This window comes from Neospora caninum, chromosome Ib (genome assembly GCF_000208865.1).
Source record: "Neospora caninum Liverpool complete genome, chromosome Ib".
Taxonomy (NCBI): domain Eukaryota; phylum Apicomplexa; class Conoidasida; order Eucoccidiorida; family Sarcocystidae; genus Neospora; species Neospora caninum.
The window spans coordinates 94,411-112,115 of NC_018386.1; the positions used below are offsets into that span (position 1 = coordinate 94,411).

The 17,705-nt window shown below is 55.3% G+C and overlaps 2 protein-coding genes across 2 annotated transcripts in view; one reads left to right on the forward strand and one right to left on the reverse strand.

Moving 5' to 3' along the window:
• Positions 1–906: 906 nt before the first annotated feature.
• Positions 907–5,701, reverse strand: NCLIV_002540 (putative GTP-binding protein; the record flags this gene model as incomplete). The annotated part of the gene is made up of 9 exons (XM_003879752.1): positions 907–953; positions 1,614–1,650; positions 2,175–2,231; positions 2,636–2,822; positions 3,648–3,759; positions 4,338–4,470; positions 4,655–4,694; positions 5,207–5,261; positions 5,680–5,701. 9 exons carry the CDS (start codon positions 5,699–5,701, stop codon positions 907–909), a joined length of 690 nt encoding a protein of 229 aa, XP_003879801.1.
• Positions 5,702–9,881: 4,180 nt separating this feature from the next.
• The window catches only part of NCLIV_002550 (hypothetical protein), a gene marked incomplete at both ends in the record, with an annotated part of 44,716 nt that continues 36,892 nt past the window's right edge, over positions 9,882–17,705 (forward strand). Inside the window, 7 exons of the mRNA XM_003879753.1 lie at positions 9,882–10,015; positions 11,578–11,705; positions 12,078–13,010; positions 13,779–13,980; positions 14,595–15,720; positions 16,418–16,524; positions 16,847–17,460. Of these exons, the coding sequence (XP_003879802.1) occupies positions 9,882–10,015; positions 11,578–11,705; positions 12,078–13,010; positions 13,779–13,980; positions 14,595–15,720; positions 16,418–16,524; positions 16,847–17,460 (3,244 nt within the window). The remainder of the gene's footprint in view (positions 10,016–11,577; positions 11,706–12,077; positions 13,011–13,778; positions 13,981–14,594; positions 15,721–16,417; positions 16,525–16,846; positions 17,461–17,705) is intronic.

Here is a 17,705-nt window from a genome sequence, read left to right on the forward strand (position 1 = left end):
CATCCTGACCCGTCTCATGTGCACTTTACGGTCCTCAGGCATGTGCGGATGCCTATGCGTGTATCCACGTGTATAACGGCACATACATATGTGAGTACATCTATATTTACTGAGGTATACATACATATATACACACATATGCATATATATATATATATATATATGGAATTGCAGTGTTGATAGGGGAAGACGAGATGGGAGACGGGGTGCATCGAGAAATGCAGTGTGAGGCCTAAACGACGGAAATGCGATTAGGAGGGTTTTTTGAATCTGTCGGTCGGGTGTCTGTACAGCGCAGCCTCAGAGACGTTTCTTCCTCGGGCTTTCCCATGTGGGCACACGAGGCCTGATTCCGTTCCAACGTGTTTGTTTCGGATTTGGATAGATGTTTCTGTCGCATGACTGTGCACAACTTTCACGGCCGCTGAACCCCCAATGGTTGAGGGTTTTTTCTCATTCTTGTGCGTGCGACGGACCCACGCGGGCGACCGCACTTCCCATCGTTTAGATCGTCGACAAAGTGGAGGAAAAAGGACAAAAAACTCGAAAAAGAGAGAACTGCGCCGGGGGGAAACCTCAGCGAAACAGCCGCAGAAATAATGAAACGACAGAGCGCACCGGGCGGTTGTCGCCACCGGGGAGAGACGAAAAGAAAGAGACAGAAGTAGGTTTGACGAATAGTTTGCGAGAAGAAAGACGAGAGAGAACCGGCAGATGAACGCGAAGAGACAGGTAAGTTACCGACTTGGGAGGCGCTCTCTCTGTGGCTAGCCCCCTCTCGGCGGGTGTCTGTACACCGCATGAGAGCAAAGCCATTGCTTAGGCTGTTTCCCGCGAGGCGTCGACAAGGACTTCTTGCGTCGAGAAAAAAGAGAAAGGGAGAGAACAGGAAGAACTGGAGCCACCTCACAAATCCATCATGCTCTGCTTCAACTGTTCGAAAACTTCCTTGGCTGTACAGACGCCGCCGAAAACAACACAACAGAGGCGCAGAAGAAATGAGAAAGGCAGCCTCGTGTCACAGATTCCACCGCACAACGGCGACAAACTACAAGTCAACCCCTACAGAGATATACACATCGTCTAAAAAGACACACGCATACGGATGCATATGGTTTTCCCTTTTTGCTGACGGTTTCGCAAGTAGCGCGACCAATGCTCGTCCACACAAAAGACACAGAGAAACAGAGACATCCACGTGGAGCTGTGTTTCAACCTGGAATCGACTTGGAACTCCGACGCGTTCCTATCATGCACACAACTGGACAAAGACCTCACACTACATACATGTATAGATATATATATATATATATATATATATAAATATGTACACGTATGCATATACATATGTATATGTGTATGTATGTATGTATGTATGTATGTATGTATGTATGTATGTATGTATGTGTATGTATGTATGTATGTATGTATGTATGTATGTATGTATGTATGTATGTATGTATGTATGTGTGTATGTGTATGTATGTGTATGTATTGCTATTCTACGTGTTGGCAGCTGTCGAGAGGAGCGCGCGTGTCTGGATGGCGGTTCGCGTAGCAGTTGTTCTTTTTTTGTTCTCTACTCCCGTTCGGAGTTCGTCGAGGTGACTGACCAAGTTGTTCAAAGAGGAGTCCAACGTTGTAGCCCGTCTGAAGAGGGAAGAACACAGACACGGAAAACTGCGAATGGGGGCAAACGCCGCGTCCTGCCATCGCCTCTCGATTCGCGGGCGCAGAACCGCGCTCTGGAACAGCCGAGAAAACAGGCGAGACGGCGAGCATGGCGAGGGGAAGGGACGCAAGGAAAGATGACGAGCGCACGGAGCAAGACAAGGAAACGAAGCGGACAAAGGACAAGAGGAAAGAGGAAGAAGCACGGCAAAAAAACCGGCAACCCGTATGACACGTGAAAGAGAATAACGGGAGAAGAAAGAGGATACGAGAAGGAGATAGCACGGAGAAAGAGTAGGAGAGGGAGAAACAGAAGCACGAGAACGAGACGCTGCATGTGGGTCGCCGGTACAGAACGGTGAATCTCCGAAAGACGATCCGTTGAAGGCAGACACTTCGTCCAGAGCGGGGTTTCGCAGCTGGAACGCCTCGTGCAGGCTGAGGAACGCGAGACGCGAGAATCCCGAATTTTCCTACTCAAGAGGAGAGGAGGAAGAACTGACCTTCGCGGAACACTCAACGAAGAGCATTCCCTCGGCAGCACAGTATTTCTTCATTTCCTGGAAACAAAACACCGTTCGAGTCAGCACACCAGCGAAACGGATTGTCAGACGACACCAGAACAAAACACATGTCTCTTCATCTACCGAGAGAGACCTCACGAAGAAGGGATGGATATATGCACACACGCACACCATAATAAGTATATATATATATATATATATATATATATATATATAGGCATCGTCGAAGCTTGTGAGAGATGTGCGATGTTGCGTTTGATCGAGAGATGTCGACAATTTCTTTCTCGAGTTGTACACGCCTGCCTGAGATACAGAGTTAGCAAGGAGCGTGTACACTGCAGCATTGGTGATGGAGAGTTACCGACACTCGTCCACAAGTGCGGAGAAGCGCAGCGGCGAGACGCCGGCAGGCTCGCGCACACCCGTCGTTTGTTCCTCACCGCTCGCCGTTCGGCTTCGGCGTCGACAGCTTTCGTTTCTCCTTCTGGGGGAGTCGCGAGTTCAGAATCCGTTTGTGGTTCAATCGAGTCGCTCTTGTTCGCTGCCACGGCGATGCGGCAATTCTGCGGGCCCCGTTGCTTCAGTTCCTCTACCCAGAAGCGCACGGCGTCCATCGACGAAAGGTTTCTGGAGAGAGGAATTTCGAAAAACATTTTGGGGAAATGCTTTCTCCACCCTCGCACAAACGGACAGCGACCTGGCGCATGCGAACAAGAAATATCTCCGTTTCTGCGTGTGGGGTGTCCCTACACCTCACTGCGAAGACGAGCGGAGCGCGAAGTGAGCGCCGCCATCTGTGTGAAGCTTATGAGTGAGGCAACAAAGCAGGAAAAATACAAGACGGAGAAGGCAAAAAAACGCTCCACATGGACGCAGGGAAGTAAAGTGAAGCGAAAAGCTGCAACACCACGGAGATTTCCTAAAACTTCAGACGCGTCCCAATCTGTTGGAATAAAGGTGTCTGGAGAGAGGGAAGGAGGGACCGAGAGAGAACAGCGAACACAAAGTTCCAAAAATGCAGAGAAGAAAACGAGGAAATTGCGAAAGAGAAAGAGAGATTCAAAGAAAAAGACTGCTAGGCCGACACTCGCACAGAAGGAGAGACAGATATACGTCCTGAGAAACGGTCAGCAGAGAAAGAGAGTGTTTCCACAGCGATTTGTTTATGCACAGACTCAAGTCGAACAGCAAAACGATCGATTGCGAGATGGAAAGAAACGGATACACCGAGAGACCCGAGAGACAGATAGAGACAGAGAGATACAGACACCAGCGGAAGAAGAGAAAGAGCTAGAACGAGAACGAGAGAAAAAGAGAGAAAGAGCTAGAACGAGAACGAGAGAAAAAGAGAAGGAAACAGGTCGAACAGAGGAACCCTGAGAGAGGGATGGAAAGCAACAGAGGCAAACCATCTGTTCCGCAGTGATCCAAGTCTCGCATTTGCATCCTTACGTGACATCGTAGACCACGACGGCTCCCGCAGCGTCGCGATAGTAAAGAGGCGCCATCGCGCGAAAGCGTTCTTGGCCTCCGGTGTCCCAAATGTAAAGTTTCAATTGACTACCTGAAGACATGCCCAGGCCACACTTGAAGCTGCATGCGAATCAGCAAATTGCACACAGCAAATTGCTGGTGAATACACACACATCTATACATATACAGGTATATATATATATATATATATATATATACAGACATACATGCATTCATATACATACACATATATACATATACATATATATATTTGTCTGGATGTCTCTGTAGGCTGAATTGCTCTGCACTTGCTTGTTGCGTAGGACAGCGTAAAGCCGCGGAAACCGCACGCCTTCCAATCTCAGCCTGTGTCCGAAGTATTCCCCGCCACGGAACCCACCAGTTTTCGCATCGATTTTAAGTCTGCGGATGTCTCCCACTATCTTGGGCCACAGTGTATACACACATCGGTGCACTTGCGTGAGTACGCAAAGATGCATGCCGAGGCGACGCGTGCAGAGGCGACGCATGCACGCGAGTACGCTTTTTGCCTTAGCGTCGCGGCACACGACTGCGTTTCATCGCCTTCGCACGAGAAGATCCGATTTAATCCACGCAAAACATCGGCAGGAAGATTTTTTGGAGCTGCAACTGGGTAGGCCGACGCACCATCATTGGCAACTTTGACGGTCTGTTGCAGGAACGCAGCGCCTATCGTTACTTCGTGGTACTGTGGGAAACGGCCTCGGCAGAAGCGCAAAGCGAGGCTGCTCTTCCCCACTCCGCTGTCTCCCAGCAGAACCTGACGAAGATAAAAAACGAAAGGAAAAGAGGGGTAACGGCGAGGCCCGAAAACCACAGCGGCGAGGAAAAACCAATGAGGAAAGCAGCGAAGAAGCCAAGACGCTGCCGGAAAAAGAAAGGATCAAAATCTATAAACAACTGGGCACCGATGAAAAGCGCTTCTTAAAGAACCGTGCACTTACGATCTTCGCCTCCAGATTTAGTCTCTCGGAGAAGCCGTCGCTGAAAAAAGAAAGCGAAAAACGCGGATGCTGCTTGAGTTGGCCATTCGTGTGTCTCCTACTCTCAAAAAAAACTCGAGAAAGCGGATCAAACGGTGAAGCCGCTACCGATTCGTGAGAAGTTTTACATTTCATAAACCCGTTTGCTGCGCACACTCAACGCCGTATGGAAGCCTGTGCCGATGAGGGAAACTATATGACACATGCAGACAACTGAAGAGAGAAAAATCGAGAAAGATCGACAAAGAGAGAAAGAGAGAGATGGACAAAGAGAGAAAGACAGCAAGAGAGAGAGAGGCAAAGAGAGAAAGACAGCAAGAGAGAGATAGACAAAGAGAGAAAGACAGCAAGAGAGAGAGAGGCAAAGAGAGAAAGACAGCAAGAGAGAGATAGACAAAGAGAGAAAGACAGCAAGAGAGAGAGAGCCAAAGAGAGAAAGACAGCAAGAGAGAGATAGACAAAGAGCGACAGACGTGCGAGCATGTGCTTTGGATGTTCAGTGAGGAAACTAACTCGAGAGAGCCGGCGTTGGCCATGCGGAGTTGCGACTCTCCTGCCGACGCCGCCGCTGAAGAAAGAGACAGAAAGGAAAATCCAGGGATGAAGAGGCTCCGAAAGGCAAGAACGGAAAGGAAGAAAAGGAGGAAAAGAGGCGGGACACGGCCACGGCGCACCAGGGGAGACAGCCCAAGAGGAAGGACAAAAAGAAAACGGAGAGCGAGAATTCCAGGTGAAAACGGGTTCGACAACAGGGGAAACGATCCAAGAGGACGGACAAAAAACGGAGAGCGAGAATTCAAGGTGAAATCGGGTTCGACAACAGGGGAGACAGCCCAAGAGGAAGGACAAAAAGAAAACGGGAAGCACGCGCTAGAGACGAAGGGCAACCGTGGACGTCCGTATCTTTCTAAATTATCGTCCCTTCTTCCCGGTCAGCAGTCTGAGTTGAACGAAGAGGATCGGAAGAAGCGGAAGGTCGACCTTACAGGAGCTAGTGGTGCATCCCATGGCGCCGGAAAGAGGAGACGCGACAGAAAATCGCGTTTTTTTGTGTTTCCCAGATTTTCGGAGAATTCTCAGAACGCACTGAGGAAGAGGAACAGCGCAGTGAGTCGGTCCAGAAGTTGCGCCTTCCAGCGAACAGGCAAGGCCCACTGCGTTTTATATATGCGAGAGACGAGGCTGCAGCGTTCCGAGGCCGAAGAAACGGAGAGAGAAAGATGGACCAGAAGAAACGCGAGAAAAGAAAAGAGCGAGAAGGAAGGGTGTCGCCGCTAAGTAGCGCGGTTCCGGAAACACGCAGCGAGGCAGTCGCGAGTGACGAGACAGGGACGGTGAAAAGAGGGACCGGAAAAGGAGCGAAAAGACGCGTACACTGCAAAACGAATGCTTTCTACGGAAAGGGAGGGGAGACAGGGAACGGAGACGGGGAGACCGATCGCGAGAGAACACGTGGAAAGCTTAGTGGCGGGCGACGAGCTTGTCTTTTGCGCGACTCGGGAGGCGCGAGAGCGGCACGCAGACAGCACAGAGACAGCGGAGAAAGCCAAGAAGGTCCATAGGGGGAGGAAAAGGAAAGAAGAGAAGCAAAAATGGATTTCCTCTAACGCCAGTGACGCGAACTCGGAACAGAGAAACAGAGAGGAACTCCGGGTCTTCCTAGGTCCAAGGCACACACGAGGCGCGAGGCACGGAGGCGGAAAAGCAGGAAGTCGGCGAAAAAGACGGACTAGAGGGAGAAAAGAAATCACGGAGAACGCCGCACACGCGTTTTTATCTCTGCAGATCGTCTCTTGGGGAAATAGAAACGCGGGCGCATTCGAAAAGACGCATGCAAAACTCTCACGGTTGATCGTACAGTTACACACCGGGGAGCTTTATTCCCCTCGTGTACCACTCACAATTTCTTCTGTCGACTCCTATTTCTTCCCCTATTCGCGAAAAGACTCCTGACACGTATACCGCTCCGTAGAGCCGAGGGCGGTCGAAACAGACAAGGCGCGAAGAAGGCAGACTTGGCCAGAAACAGATGCAGCTGGTCAGCACCGATTTGTGTGCTCTCTCTCTCCGCAACAACCCAGGTCCAGAGGCGTCAGGAGCGTTCCGTCCCTTCGCGAATGCGTTGGGAAAAGCGCGTCATTCCTGGATCCAAGTCTTGCCTTCGCGTAGGCAGCGCGGCTCCTTCGTGCCGACACTTGTCTCCATGAAGAACGGCGGGTTTTTCCGCTAAAAACCGAACGGCCCTTCGCTCTACCGTGACACGCGCCCCCAGTTGCAGATGGCGACTCTGACTCGCTCAACAGAAACCTAGTTCCAAATCAGGCTACGTCTTGCCTCTGCAGGCACAGACTTACTTCCACTTGGAGGTGGCCGAAAAAGAGGGCGTTCTACGCTTGCTCGACACTCCGTGGGACACAGTCCAGGGGGACTCTGTGGAGATTCGGTTTTAGCGACTCGAGGGAAGTGTTCGCTTTAGTTTTTCAATCGCGTTTTTAGCGCGTTCTCGCTCCTCGAGGACACGTCGGCGTGTGCCGCGCGAGACACCGGTGCACGCCTCAAGATCGGCAAAAAACTGAGTTTCGATCCAGAAAAGCCGGTCTGGGAACGGTGACTCACCCTTCTTGGCATAACGTTGTGCAGCAAAATGTTGCGTACATTCCTTGCGCGTGTCTGTTGACAGAGACAAGGTGAAGGGGAGCGAGCCAGGCTCAGGAAGTGTCTGTGAAGGTGTCTGGGTGAACACTTCGACCCTGTTTTGAGGAATGGTTTTGCGCGCGACGGGGGTCCTTCACCTTTTCGTCCCTTCCCTCGCTCGCGCTACGTTTCCGATCCACGTTTTTTCTAGCCACCGTGTTTGCAGCACTCTTGGTGGGGTGGGTTTGTGAGACGAGCATACCGTTATCTTCGATGAACTTGTGTGCTCACGTAGGTATAACTCAAATCGCACAGAGACATGACAGTACCTAGGAAACTGCCTATGACTCTCCAGTTCTGAGGTGCGGACGACTGCGTTCTTGAGGACTGCTGGACACCACTACCCCACTGTGCTTTTTTCGTTTCGCAAAGCAGATTTGTGAGCGGAAAGGACGCTGTGAATCACAGGGCGCCGAGAAGTCTCGCTGAGTGGAACAGAACGCCCACGTGATGCGAGACATCCTGAGCAGTCTGAAGCGACACCGAGCCTCTACACGACACAGTTCATGGGCTGTCGACGCGGCCACGCGGCCCAGTTGAGACTGTGCTTCATTTCAAGAAAGGACGGCTTCATCTCCATGAAGTTCAGAGACGTCTTTTGCTCGACATCTCAGCACCTCCGGTGACACTCGACGCACCAACGGACGCCTAACGAAGTTCTCGTGCTTGCTGTTTGCCTGTCCGTTTGCTTCTGGGCCCTTTTGCTCCGTCTTTGGTTTACAGACACAAACGTATTGGTTCGATTTCAATGCTGCCGTAAAACAAAAAATAAAGGGTCAAATGGAGCTGAACCGCTTGCCGTCGGGTCATGAGCCCACGTGTCGAGACAGGGAGGCGGAAAAACCAGTTCAAAAATGGAGAGAGACGGCGGTTCGCCCCCGCTGAATCTTCAAGTTGTACCGGCAGGTATGCACTCTGTGCGATTCACTCCGTGAAATCGCACTTTCTTCACATGCGGCACGTTTATTCATCCTCGCCCTTCCCGCCTGAGACGGTGTGTCAGGAGACCAGGCGGAGTCGCTCATTTAAAATTGGGACAGTCGTGCAGGTTCAAATTTTGTGTAATCCCTCTTTTGCGACTCGACCGTCGTGGGTTTTAATGTGTATGAACTGGAAAAGATCCAGAAAAGATCATAGCTGCTTTTGAAGGGGATGAAAGATTCACCCTAACCTCCCCATGCCTGTAGTCTCATCGGACACATGCGAACGCGCATGGTCCACATGCGAATTTGTGGAGTTTGCCGCTACAGAGGGAATTCCAAGTGTTTTTTAAGTGGTACGGAGGGAATGGAACGGATCTCTTTTGTGGCCTTTCGGGGTTTTCATCGCGCAGCCTCCCTTCGATCCTAGTGCACCAATCTACGGGAGGAGCACACCTCTCGCTGGTTTCGGGTTGCGAGGTGATTCGCCCTCGCAAAGGGGACTTCAGGGCTTTCGCCTTTTTACAAGCCGGAAAGCAGCAGAGAGAAAACAGGAGGGGGCCAGAGAGGAAAAGAAATCCGGTTTTTCTGCGAAACAGGCAGGCACAGGCTGCAAATGGGACGCGCGCCTCGCGAGACAGAAGGCTGCTTTGGCATTTCGGGGTGCCGCCAACTCGAATTTCTGTCCCTTTCCCGTTTGTCTTCTGTCCGGTTGATTTCTTGCACTTTTTGTGGCACAGCGAACCGTCGAAAGGTTGCGCTTTCCGCGACTTCCGCCCTCTCTGCGTTGCTCCAATTATCCAGAATTACCGGCGTGGTGTGTGCGAAAAAAGAACGAAAAAACCGCTCTGCGGCTGCAGCTTTGTGTGTCAAATGTACATTTGACGCGACGCATGCGGAGAGGCAGGTAGAGTCTCGCGCAGTCTTGCTGACAGATTGCTTCGAATCATCTTCAGTGACAAAGGATGTAATTCTAGGAACTGGAAAATCTTCTCTGCCCCCAGTGGTAGGGGCAGAAGCAACAGTCTCTCGCGTGCCTTCACTCTGTCCGAACAAGGGAGGAATCAGTAGAAAGTCCTTCTATTTGTCTCTCGAGAATAGCGGAACAGAAACACCGAACAAAAAAGCGGAACAGGATGCGCGAAACCTGTTATCCTCTGTTAGATACTAACGATACGTATTCCTAGGATGCGCTAGTTCCTCTCTGCGCTTCCCGAGGGAGGGAAAGGCTGACCTGTCCTCCGTCTCGTTTGCAGCTCTATTTTGTCCCGGTAAACAATCAACAATTCCCGTGCAGCAATGTTAGCAGGAGCGACTGACGAGGCGCTTGGCACGCGTCTGCGGTGCGGTCCCTCTCAATCGCTCTGTCTGCTTTGGAAGCGACAGACGAAAGCGGGAACACCTTCTGTCTCTCTTGCTCCCCTTGCCTCGCCGCCGCCGCTCGAGCCCACGGCCTGCTTAGACCCGAGCGCGGTCTTCTCCCCATGGCAGGCGAGACGTCTCCGAAAACGAAACGCAGTACCAGCCATTTGCTTCTCTTTCTCTCTAGTTTTTGCTGTGTCTCTTCTCCTTCCATGCGCGCTCTCCGCAACGGGGCGCGACGAGAACGGCCCCTTTTTCTCATCCGCCAGACGCGGCGACTCCACTGTGTCTTCGCCTCGAAGCAACCTCCCAGCGCAGGAGAGAGAGACAGCCGCTCCACGACAAAGTGAGGAGGCAACCGTCGGAGGGTTAGCGAACGAAAAGGATGAGGAGAGTGGAGAGATCTCCCCCGGAGCGCACGGAGCAAGGACACCAGTTGGGGCGAGACGTGGACCGGCAGCTAGCCCGGACGGCGACGCATCCGCTCCCGACGAGCAGCAGGCGTTTGGACATCCACACGCCGCTCGAGAAAACAGAAACGCTAGCTCAGAACAGGAAACGAGCGCCGCCCCTCCATACTTTGCTAGTCGTGTTTCTTCGTCGCCTCCGGCAGCGCCACAGACCTCAGCAATCGAAGGATTGTTGCCCACGTCTTTGGCGCCTCCCATAGCGCGAGGGACGCCGTCTTTCTCACAAACTTCCCCAAGCAAAAACGACACTTTGGTTCGCGCTTCCGCTGAGAATACCTCCCTTTTGCCTCCGTCTCGAAGCTTCTTTCGAACTTACTTTCGCCTCGCGCGGTCTCCGAAATGCATCTTCGCTCGAGCTCTACGCGGCAAGTCTGCCTTCTGCCACTGGCCGGGGCTCGAGGGTTTTGCAGATCCGCGGGGCCCTAAGCAGAAAGAAAAGGAACCATCCTCCAGGTTCGTCGTGCTCGTTTTTGCGCCTGTCGAGCTTCGACACGGGTTGCCCACGACCAACCTGTGCACTTCAGACTCCACATTTCTTTCCTGGCGCTGTAAAAAAGTCGAGGTGACGAGCGACGCGCCACGTGACAAACAGCGTTGCGTGGCCCCAAGCGACGTAGGAGGCGAAAGAGTCGCTTCCTCCTTATCGAGGGAAATCATTAGCAGACCGAGGTTCCCATGCTCCGAAACATCACAGGGGGGGTGTCAGAACAGTTGAGTCCGTCGACCTTCAGAGATCCAGCGCTACCGAAACGCAGAAAAACGGAACTGTTCGTGTTATCCAGGGACTGCAGCGCCGCACCGCACACCAAACACGAAACCACCAGAAAAACGAAGGTGCGGGCCGCGTTTGTCCTCGCTACCAAGAACAGTTTCAAAAGACGACGAAACCGGGACCGAAGAAAGAGATCCGTCTGGGTTTGGGTGTCACTTCAATAGGCTGCACAGACTGGGCCATCTTGCCTGGGGCAAAGAACGGGGTTAAGGCTAGGCGACCCTGGCATATTGGACAGCAGAGGTGCGAGTGATCGAGTTTCCCAAGTCGGGATGTTATTACTTCTCGCAAGACCGTCTGCAGCATCAAAGCGTTGCTCCTCGATTGCTTGCCTTCAAACCCCAACTCGAAAAGCTGTGTTTCGGCTACCTGATCACGGACAGCGGATCTGGCGGCTCTCGCTCAGATGCGTCTCTCCTCTCTCTCGTTCGTTTTTTGGTTTGGCGTCTTCTTTTCCTGACAGTTCGTCCGTGTCATCGCCTGGTCTTGCTCCTTGCTCGCGATGCGCTTCACGCTTCTTTTGCTTCGCGCTCTTTCCTTCTCCCTCGGTCTCCGTCTCTTTGTCTTTCGCTTTGCGCTGCTTCGGCATCGCCGACGTTTATTTTCTCACCTCTTCCTTTCCCGTTGTCTCTCTTTTCTTCCTGCGTTTCGTCTTTCCGTTCCCAGCGTCTCCACCCTCGCCGGCCTGGCTCCTTCGGGGACGGTCGTGCGCGAAGTCTTCCCTGTCCACGCCCGGGACTTGCCAGGTCTAACACGGGACTCCACGGTGATCGGAGCCGCCAGACGCGGAGGAGGTACTTTGCAGACAGAAAAAAAGGGGGAACGCTCCCCCTGCTTCTTTAAGCCGGATAAAAGCTGCTTCACTCCGACCCCCTCAGGGGAATACAGGTTAAGCCACCCCCCCAATCTCAGACGCACAGAAACACGACCTCTCGAAAAGACCTCAGCGCGCGCCCAAATCGAGGTGCATGCACATGCACACACACGCATGCACACGCATGCACATGCACACACACGCATGCACATTCTATACCCATATACACAAACACACATGCATATGTGTTTTTGTGTGGGTGAATGCATATTCGCGTGTTTCGGTCTGGATGCGTTCGCCCTCCGTCTCTCGCGTTCCAGTACTCTTCCGTGTCTCCTCTCCCGATGTCCAGGCCGTTTCTTCTCCCTCCAGTTTCCGGCCTCCGCGTATGGCCCCTCTGAGACCGAGGCGCCAGGCGACTGCGAGACAGGCGACCAGGCGCTGGAGTCTCTCTTTCTCTCTCAGGCGAGGCGAGAAGCCTGCAGGAGGCATCCCACCTCCGACTTCTCGCCGTCGGAAGAAGCGAAGCCCAAGCGAAGCCAGGCGCTGCCGAAAGACCCGAGAGGGCCCCTCGGCGCCGGCGAGGCTTCCGAGGGACAGCGACGCCTGCCGCCGCGTGCCGCGAACGCGTCGGAGAGTGGGGAGCGCCGAGGCGCAAGCCTCAACCGACCTGAGGAGGGATGGCTGTCTGGACCTGTTATTTTCTTCGAGAAACTGTCCTTCTTCATCCCGGTTGCCTCCCAAGTCCACGGCCAGGCGGCGCCGCGCTACCTCGTCGCCCTGAGAGCGAAGCTTCGAGGCGCGCGGAGCCGGGGGACGCTCGGGCAAAGACAGCAACAGAAAGAAGACGCAGAAAACAGAGGAAACGGAGAAAGGGGAGAAAGAGGGACACGAGGGAAAAGAGAGGAAGGGGAGGAAAGGGAGGAAGAAGAGGAGGCAGAAGAGTACGTGGTTGAGGGGAGATGCAGACTCTTTGCAGCAGGGATGGCGTGGCGAGACCTCCCCGACACCGTTCGCCTGACTCTCAAAGACTGTGGCAACAGAACGCAGTCGAGAGAAGAGGACTGGGCGATCACGACCCTCGACATCAGCACGATCATGGAAAGAGAGCGGAACAAGAAACGCGGAGACAGCGGCTTCGAAATTCGGTGTGTCTTGAACGCCCGACAGGCGTCCGGAACCGGAGACGAAGAGACACAGAGAAAAGCGAATCTGTGGACCGGAGAAGAAGACGAAGAAGAAATCCCCCAGATCCTTCCCTCAAACATCCTCACTGTCGTTGTGGGTAAGGCGGGAAGACGAAAGGTGTTGCCGATACTCTAGGTTAAGGAACTGCCACTCTCTCCCTTTCTTCCACGCATGCCACCGTTTCCGTTTGGAGCCTCCAAGCGAAGTGTTCACCCTTTTTGCCCTCCTTTTCCGTGTCCATCAGCATCTCGCGGCGTCTCGCCTCTCAGTCTGGCTATAAGCCTTTCTCCAGTTTCCCCGTCGCCCAGCTACCTTTTTGCTACGTTTCCTCTTTTCCGCACACCTCTGCGCACAAAAACACTGAAGCCTCCGGGATCCCGACTGACACGTGATTTCCCCTTGCGTCTGTGCGCATTTCTCCTCCAAGAGAGGACGAGAAATCGCTTAGCCCTTGTGCCTCCCTCACTGCGGTCTCTTGCGGCAAAAAGGTTTGGAACCTGGTCCCTCGAAGATCTTCGGCCCAACAGCCTCACCTACAGGGGCCCAGTCTGTCTGCATGCACTCCCTTTGCATGCATCTCGCCTCTATCTCCTTCCTCGTTTTGGAGATGCAACGTCTTTCACCTCTTCAAGTCTCTGTCTTCCCTCGCGCAACTCTCTCTCTCACTGTCTAGGCACGTGCATCTTAGCATCCAGAGTTCGAGTGCATACATGCCTGGTGATTCACATGCACGCCTGGCCGTAGGTATGTGTGCATAGGCATAGACACAAACAGGTGTTTGTCTGTAGGGATGGAAGGCCGCTGGAGAAACCGCAAACCGCGCAACTCTTTGTGCGGGCTTCGCCCTGTCTCCGTGTGTCTCCAGGCGGTCGCCAGTGCCCCGCTGGAATGCAGGAGGAGGAGCGAGGGACGGGGGCGTGTGTCCCCTGCGATCGCCGCAAGGGCTGCGACTCTTCTGCAAAGAGACGCAGTTTTGGAGACGCGCGAGCATTCCCCGAGTCAGAGGCTGCGGAGTTCACTCGACTGGCGAAGGCGGCCATGGACGATAGGGCAGTGCCTGGAACCCTGTAAGCCCCGCTTGCCGCCGTCTCCGCGGGAACACATCCCTGTTCTCTTCTCGAGGAGCCTTCGTGTTGGGAGCACTCAGCGAAGTCGCATCCAAATCGGCGCAGGAACGTGTAACCCGGGACTATTTGACTCAGTTAATTAGGATCGTGTTTGATGTTCCGTACCACCGATCCGAGAGCGGGCTGTCCTTGTGGTTGATACGAATCGAGTAATGCTGTCACGCAGAGACTTGAACACGTGCCGATACCCCCAAGTGCATGCAGATGCTTGTGTGGTGTACGTTTCACGCAAGAGCCTGACGACGGACATCCACCGGACACTTGCGCACGTGCCTCCGCCCGAACATCGGTTATACGTTTCCGGCCCCGGCGCGTCGATCCATCACATAAAGAGACGCTTTGCTTTCACCTGCCTCCCTCTGCCTCTGTGTCGCCGCATACAGAGGCCGGTGCACGCCGACATCCGTGCCTCCGCGCCCTGGGCGACTCTCGCCCAGTGTCGAGCCCAACCCGGAACCGTTTGGGCCGTGTCTGTTTGTGTGTTTGAGACTCCTGCACATCGGGTTTGTTTTGTCCCCTGCATCTCCCGTCTCTGTCGTCCTTTTGCTTATCAGGTGGGGCGACCCCTACCCGCTGCGAGGTCCGCACTGCGCCGTGGGGATGTACATGGCGGGATACTCGTTTTCGACTCTGTGCTACATTCACTGCAAACCGTTGTACCGGCGCGGCGACAAGACGGCGCCGTACATGCAGTTTCCGGGACTGTTTCTCGTGGAGAAGGAGAAGGAGAACGACTACAACACGTTTCCGGACTTGGTGCAAACGGACGCGTTCCGCTGCGGCGAAGGCTCCTTCACGTGGCCCTCGCTGTCTGCCTGTTTCCCCGCGCTCCAGGGGTTCGGCGTCCTGGCGACTCAGCGGTTCGACAGCTCGAGCGAGATGCCGGCTCTGGCCTACTACCGGCGGATGTTCGAATACGGGTACACGGACTGCTACGCTGGGTGGAACAACACGTACCCTGGCGATTCGTCGAACGAATGCAAGGCCTTCTCGCAGTATCTGGGCATCGTCCAGCTGGTCGGCACCTGGTCCCAGCCGTTCGACTACGCTTGCGCGGAAGGCTCGATTTCCCGCAAGGACTTTTTCAGCTCGCCCCGGTGCTATCCCGTCCCGATGAACCGCGCGGCCGCCGGGGCGACGAACCCGACGGTCACGGGCGCACTCGTGTGCACAGCCGACGGCCTCTTCCGGCCCCCAGGCATGAAGGGGAAGGACTGTCTCTCCTTCGTCGGCGGCGCCTACGCAGCCAGCACTGGGACACACATGTATCTGCGCGACTTGCCGGGGCAACCCTTCCATCGCGGAGCGTCCGCAAAGGCCCCTGCACGACTGTGCGACACGTACCAGATCGAGTGCTCGCCCCACGGAGACTTCCCCGCCCTGGACTTTTACGTCAACCTTTTCCCCAAGGCACCGACCGCGGCCGCCGCCGGCTTCTTTCAGCCCCACGGCGTCGACCGAGACACCGCGGCGCAGCCCCCGTGCCCGTACGGGTTCAAGTGCGCTCTGGCCCAGATGCAGGCCTCGCACCCGCGGCTGCCTTCGCCCTTCTCCCTCAGCGCGAGTGGCGTCATTCGCAGTCGACGCGGGATGAGCGGGAGAGAGGTAGGCCGGGGACCCGGAAAGAGAACGCGGATCGGGGAGAAGCGTCTTTCGCGCGTCGACAGCGGAGGGTCGGGAGTGAGTGAGAGGACGGTGGAAAGCGAGAGCTCGACCCAGAGGGAAGGCCAGGGAGACACGGGAAGAAACGTGCGTTCAAGACAGCTGAAGAAAGAGAGGGGAGACCGAGCCAGGATCCCGGTCCAAACAAAGCTGTCGCGGCGGGCGGGGTCCCGGAGAAACGGGGCACACATGTCTCTCTGTCTTCCGTCTCTCACCCTCGACCGGTGCATTCTCGTGTCTGTACACTCGCCTCTCCCCAGCGATGAGGTTCACGCCCACCTTTCTGCGTGAGGGGGGGGGAGGTTTCCATCCTGTCAGATTCCATTTTGTCAGGCTCCACCTTGTCAGGTTCCATCTTGTCAGCCGCTTTCGGCATTGAAGGCATTCCGCTGCGCGAGGGAAGGCTCCCGGCGCAGCGTTTGGAGACGTGTTCCCAGTCGGACGACCACCGAGCTCGCCTGCTCAGATCCAGGCAGACCAGTCGCTTCGTTCGCGGGTGGTGTCACGCTTTGCGGCAGAGCATTTTGCTGTTTTGCCCGCGGCGTACATACTGTGCACATGTCTTGACGGCGCCTGCTTTTGAACGGAAACGTTTCAGAACCACCGGGTTGGAAAGAGCAGGTGCGCTTTCCGCTCCCCCCAAGCGCTTCGCTGAGACTGTGGTTGCCTGCCTCTCTCCCATGTCTTCTTTTTTCGGGCGGCTCTGGACTCTCAGGAACTTCCGCTTGGGGCCGGAGTCAACTTGGGAAATGCCGACACACTGACGGACGTGTGGATCTACATGCCTGGCGCGAACGCGCCGGAGTATTGCTGCCATGGATGGTAGGTTCAGGCGTTTCGTTATGGTTCCAAAACACCGGGTGGACGAGCGCGCGCGCGTACCGCCAGGCGTCTTGTGCCTTTCACAGAGGCGGCCTTTGCTTTCCGGCTTACCCCGTCCCGCTCGAGGCACACGAGGGCGTTGTCTCTCCGGCGGCGTGTTCTGAGACAAAAGACTGCTCCCTGCAGTCTCCTGTCTCTCTCGTGCTTCCTCGCCTGTTTTTTTCGCAGCGTTCTTCCACGTCCAGCGCCGTTTCGTCGCCGCTCTTGAGACCCGCGTCCACACGCGCGCGGCCTCTGGTTGCCTTGTCTCTGGTGTTTTCAGTCAGTGCAGCACGACGGGTGACAGCGTTCGCCTCTCCGCAGTGCCTGCCGGGAGCTTTCGAGGGCGGCGCATGGCGAGCGGAGACATGGGGACCTATCACCTCTGCTCGCCAGGTCACGCCTGCCCGCCTGCCGCCGTCTTTGAGACGCCGTGCCGAGCCGGGACGTATCAGGGCGCTTCGGGCCGGGACGCATGCAGTCCGGTCGCGCCCGGGGCTGCGGGAACTGGCCTCGGAGCGGTGCGGCCAGTCCCCTGTCCTCCGGGACACTTTTGCTTGCAAGAAACCCCGACGCCGTTCGCGAATCCGTGTCCAGAGGGAACCTTCAGCGAGCAGGCAGGCGGCAACTCGAAGGGGACTTGCTTGCCTTGCCCCGCAGGACACACGTGCGCCAAGGGGACGGGAGGTCGCGCTCGCCCGGGACTCTGTCCCGTCGGGCACTACTGCGACAGCGGGAAGAGACCGGTGCCGTGTCCGGCGGGGACGCATGCGCCCTACGCGGTTCCTTCGCCCCACATGACAGACGTGACCAAGTGCGTGCCGTGCCCGGAAAGCGTCGACTGTCCCAAGGGTAGCAGTCTCCACACCCTGCAGATCAACGGCGTGTGCCCCGCAGGTGAGACGGGAATCGCGCGCCGAGTCACGTGCCAGGCGGAGAGATCCGGCCGGGCGGATGTCCCGAGACAAGGCGTTCCCAGACATGTGTCCGCACAGAGAGCCCTGGAGGTTTCGTCGACGTGCGCAGACCGTTCTCTTCTCGCTCCCACTGTTTGCGCCTGCGCCCGCGTTCACAGCTGTGTCCATAGCCAACGAAAGGCAGCTATTCAAAGGTCTGCGTTCATGTATGCATGCGCGTGTAGA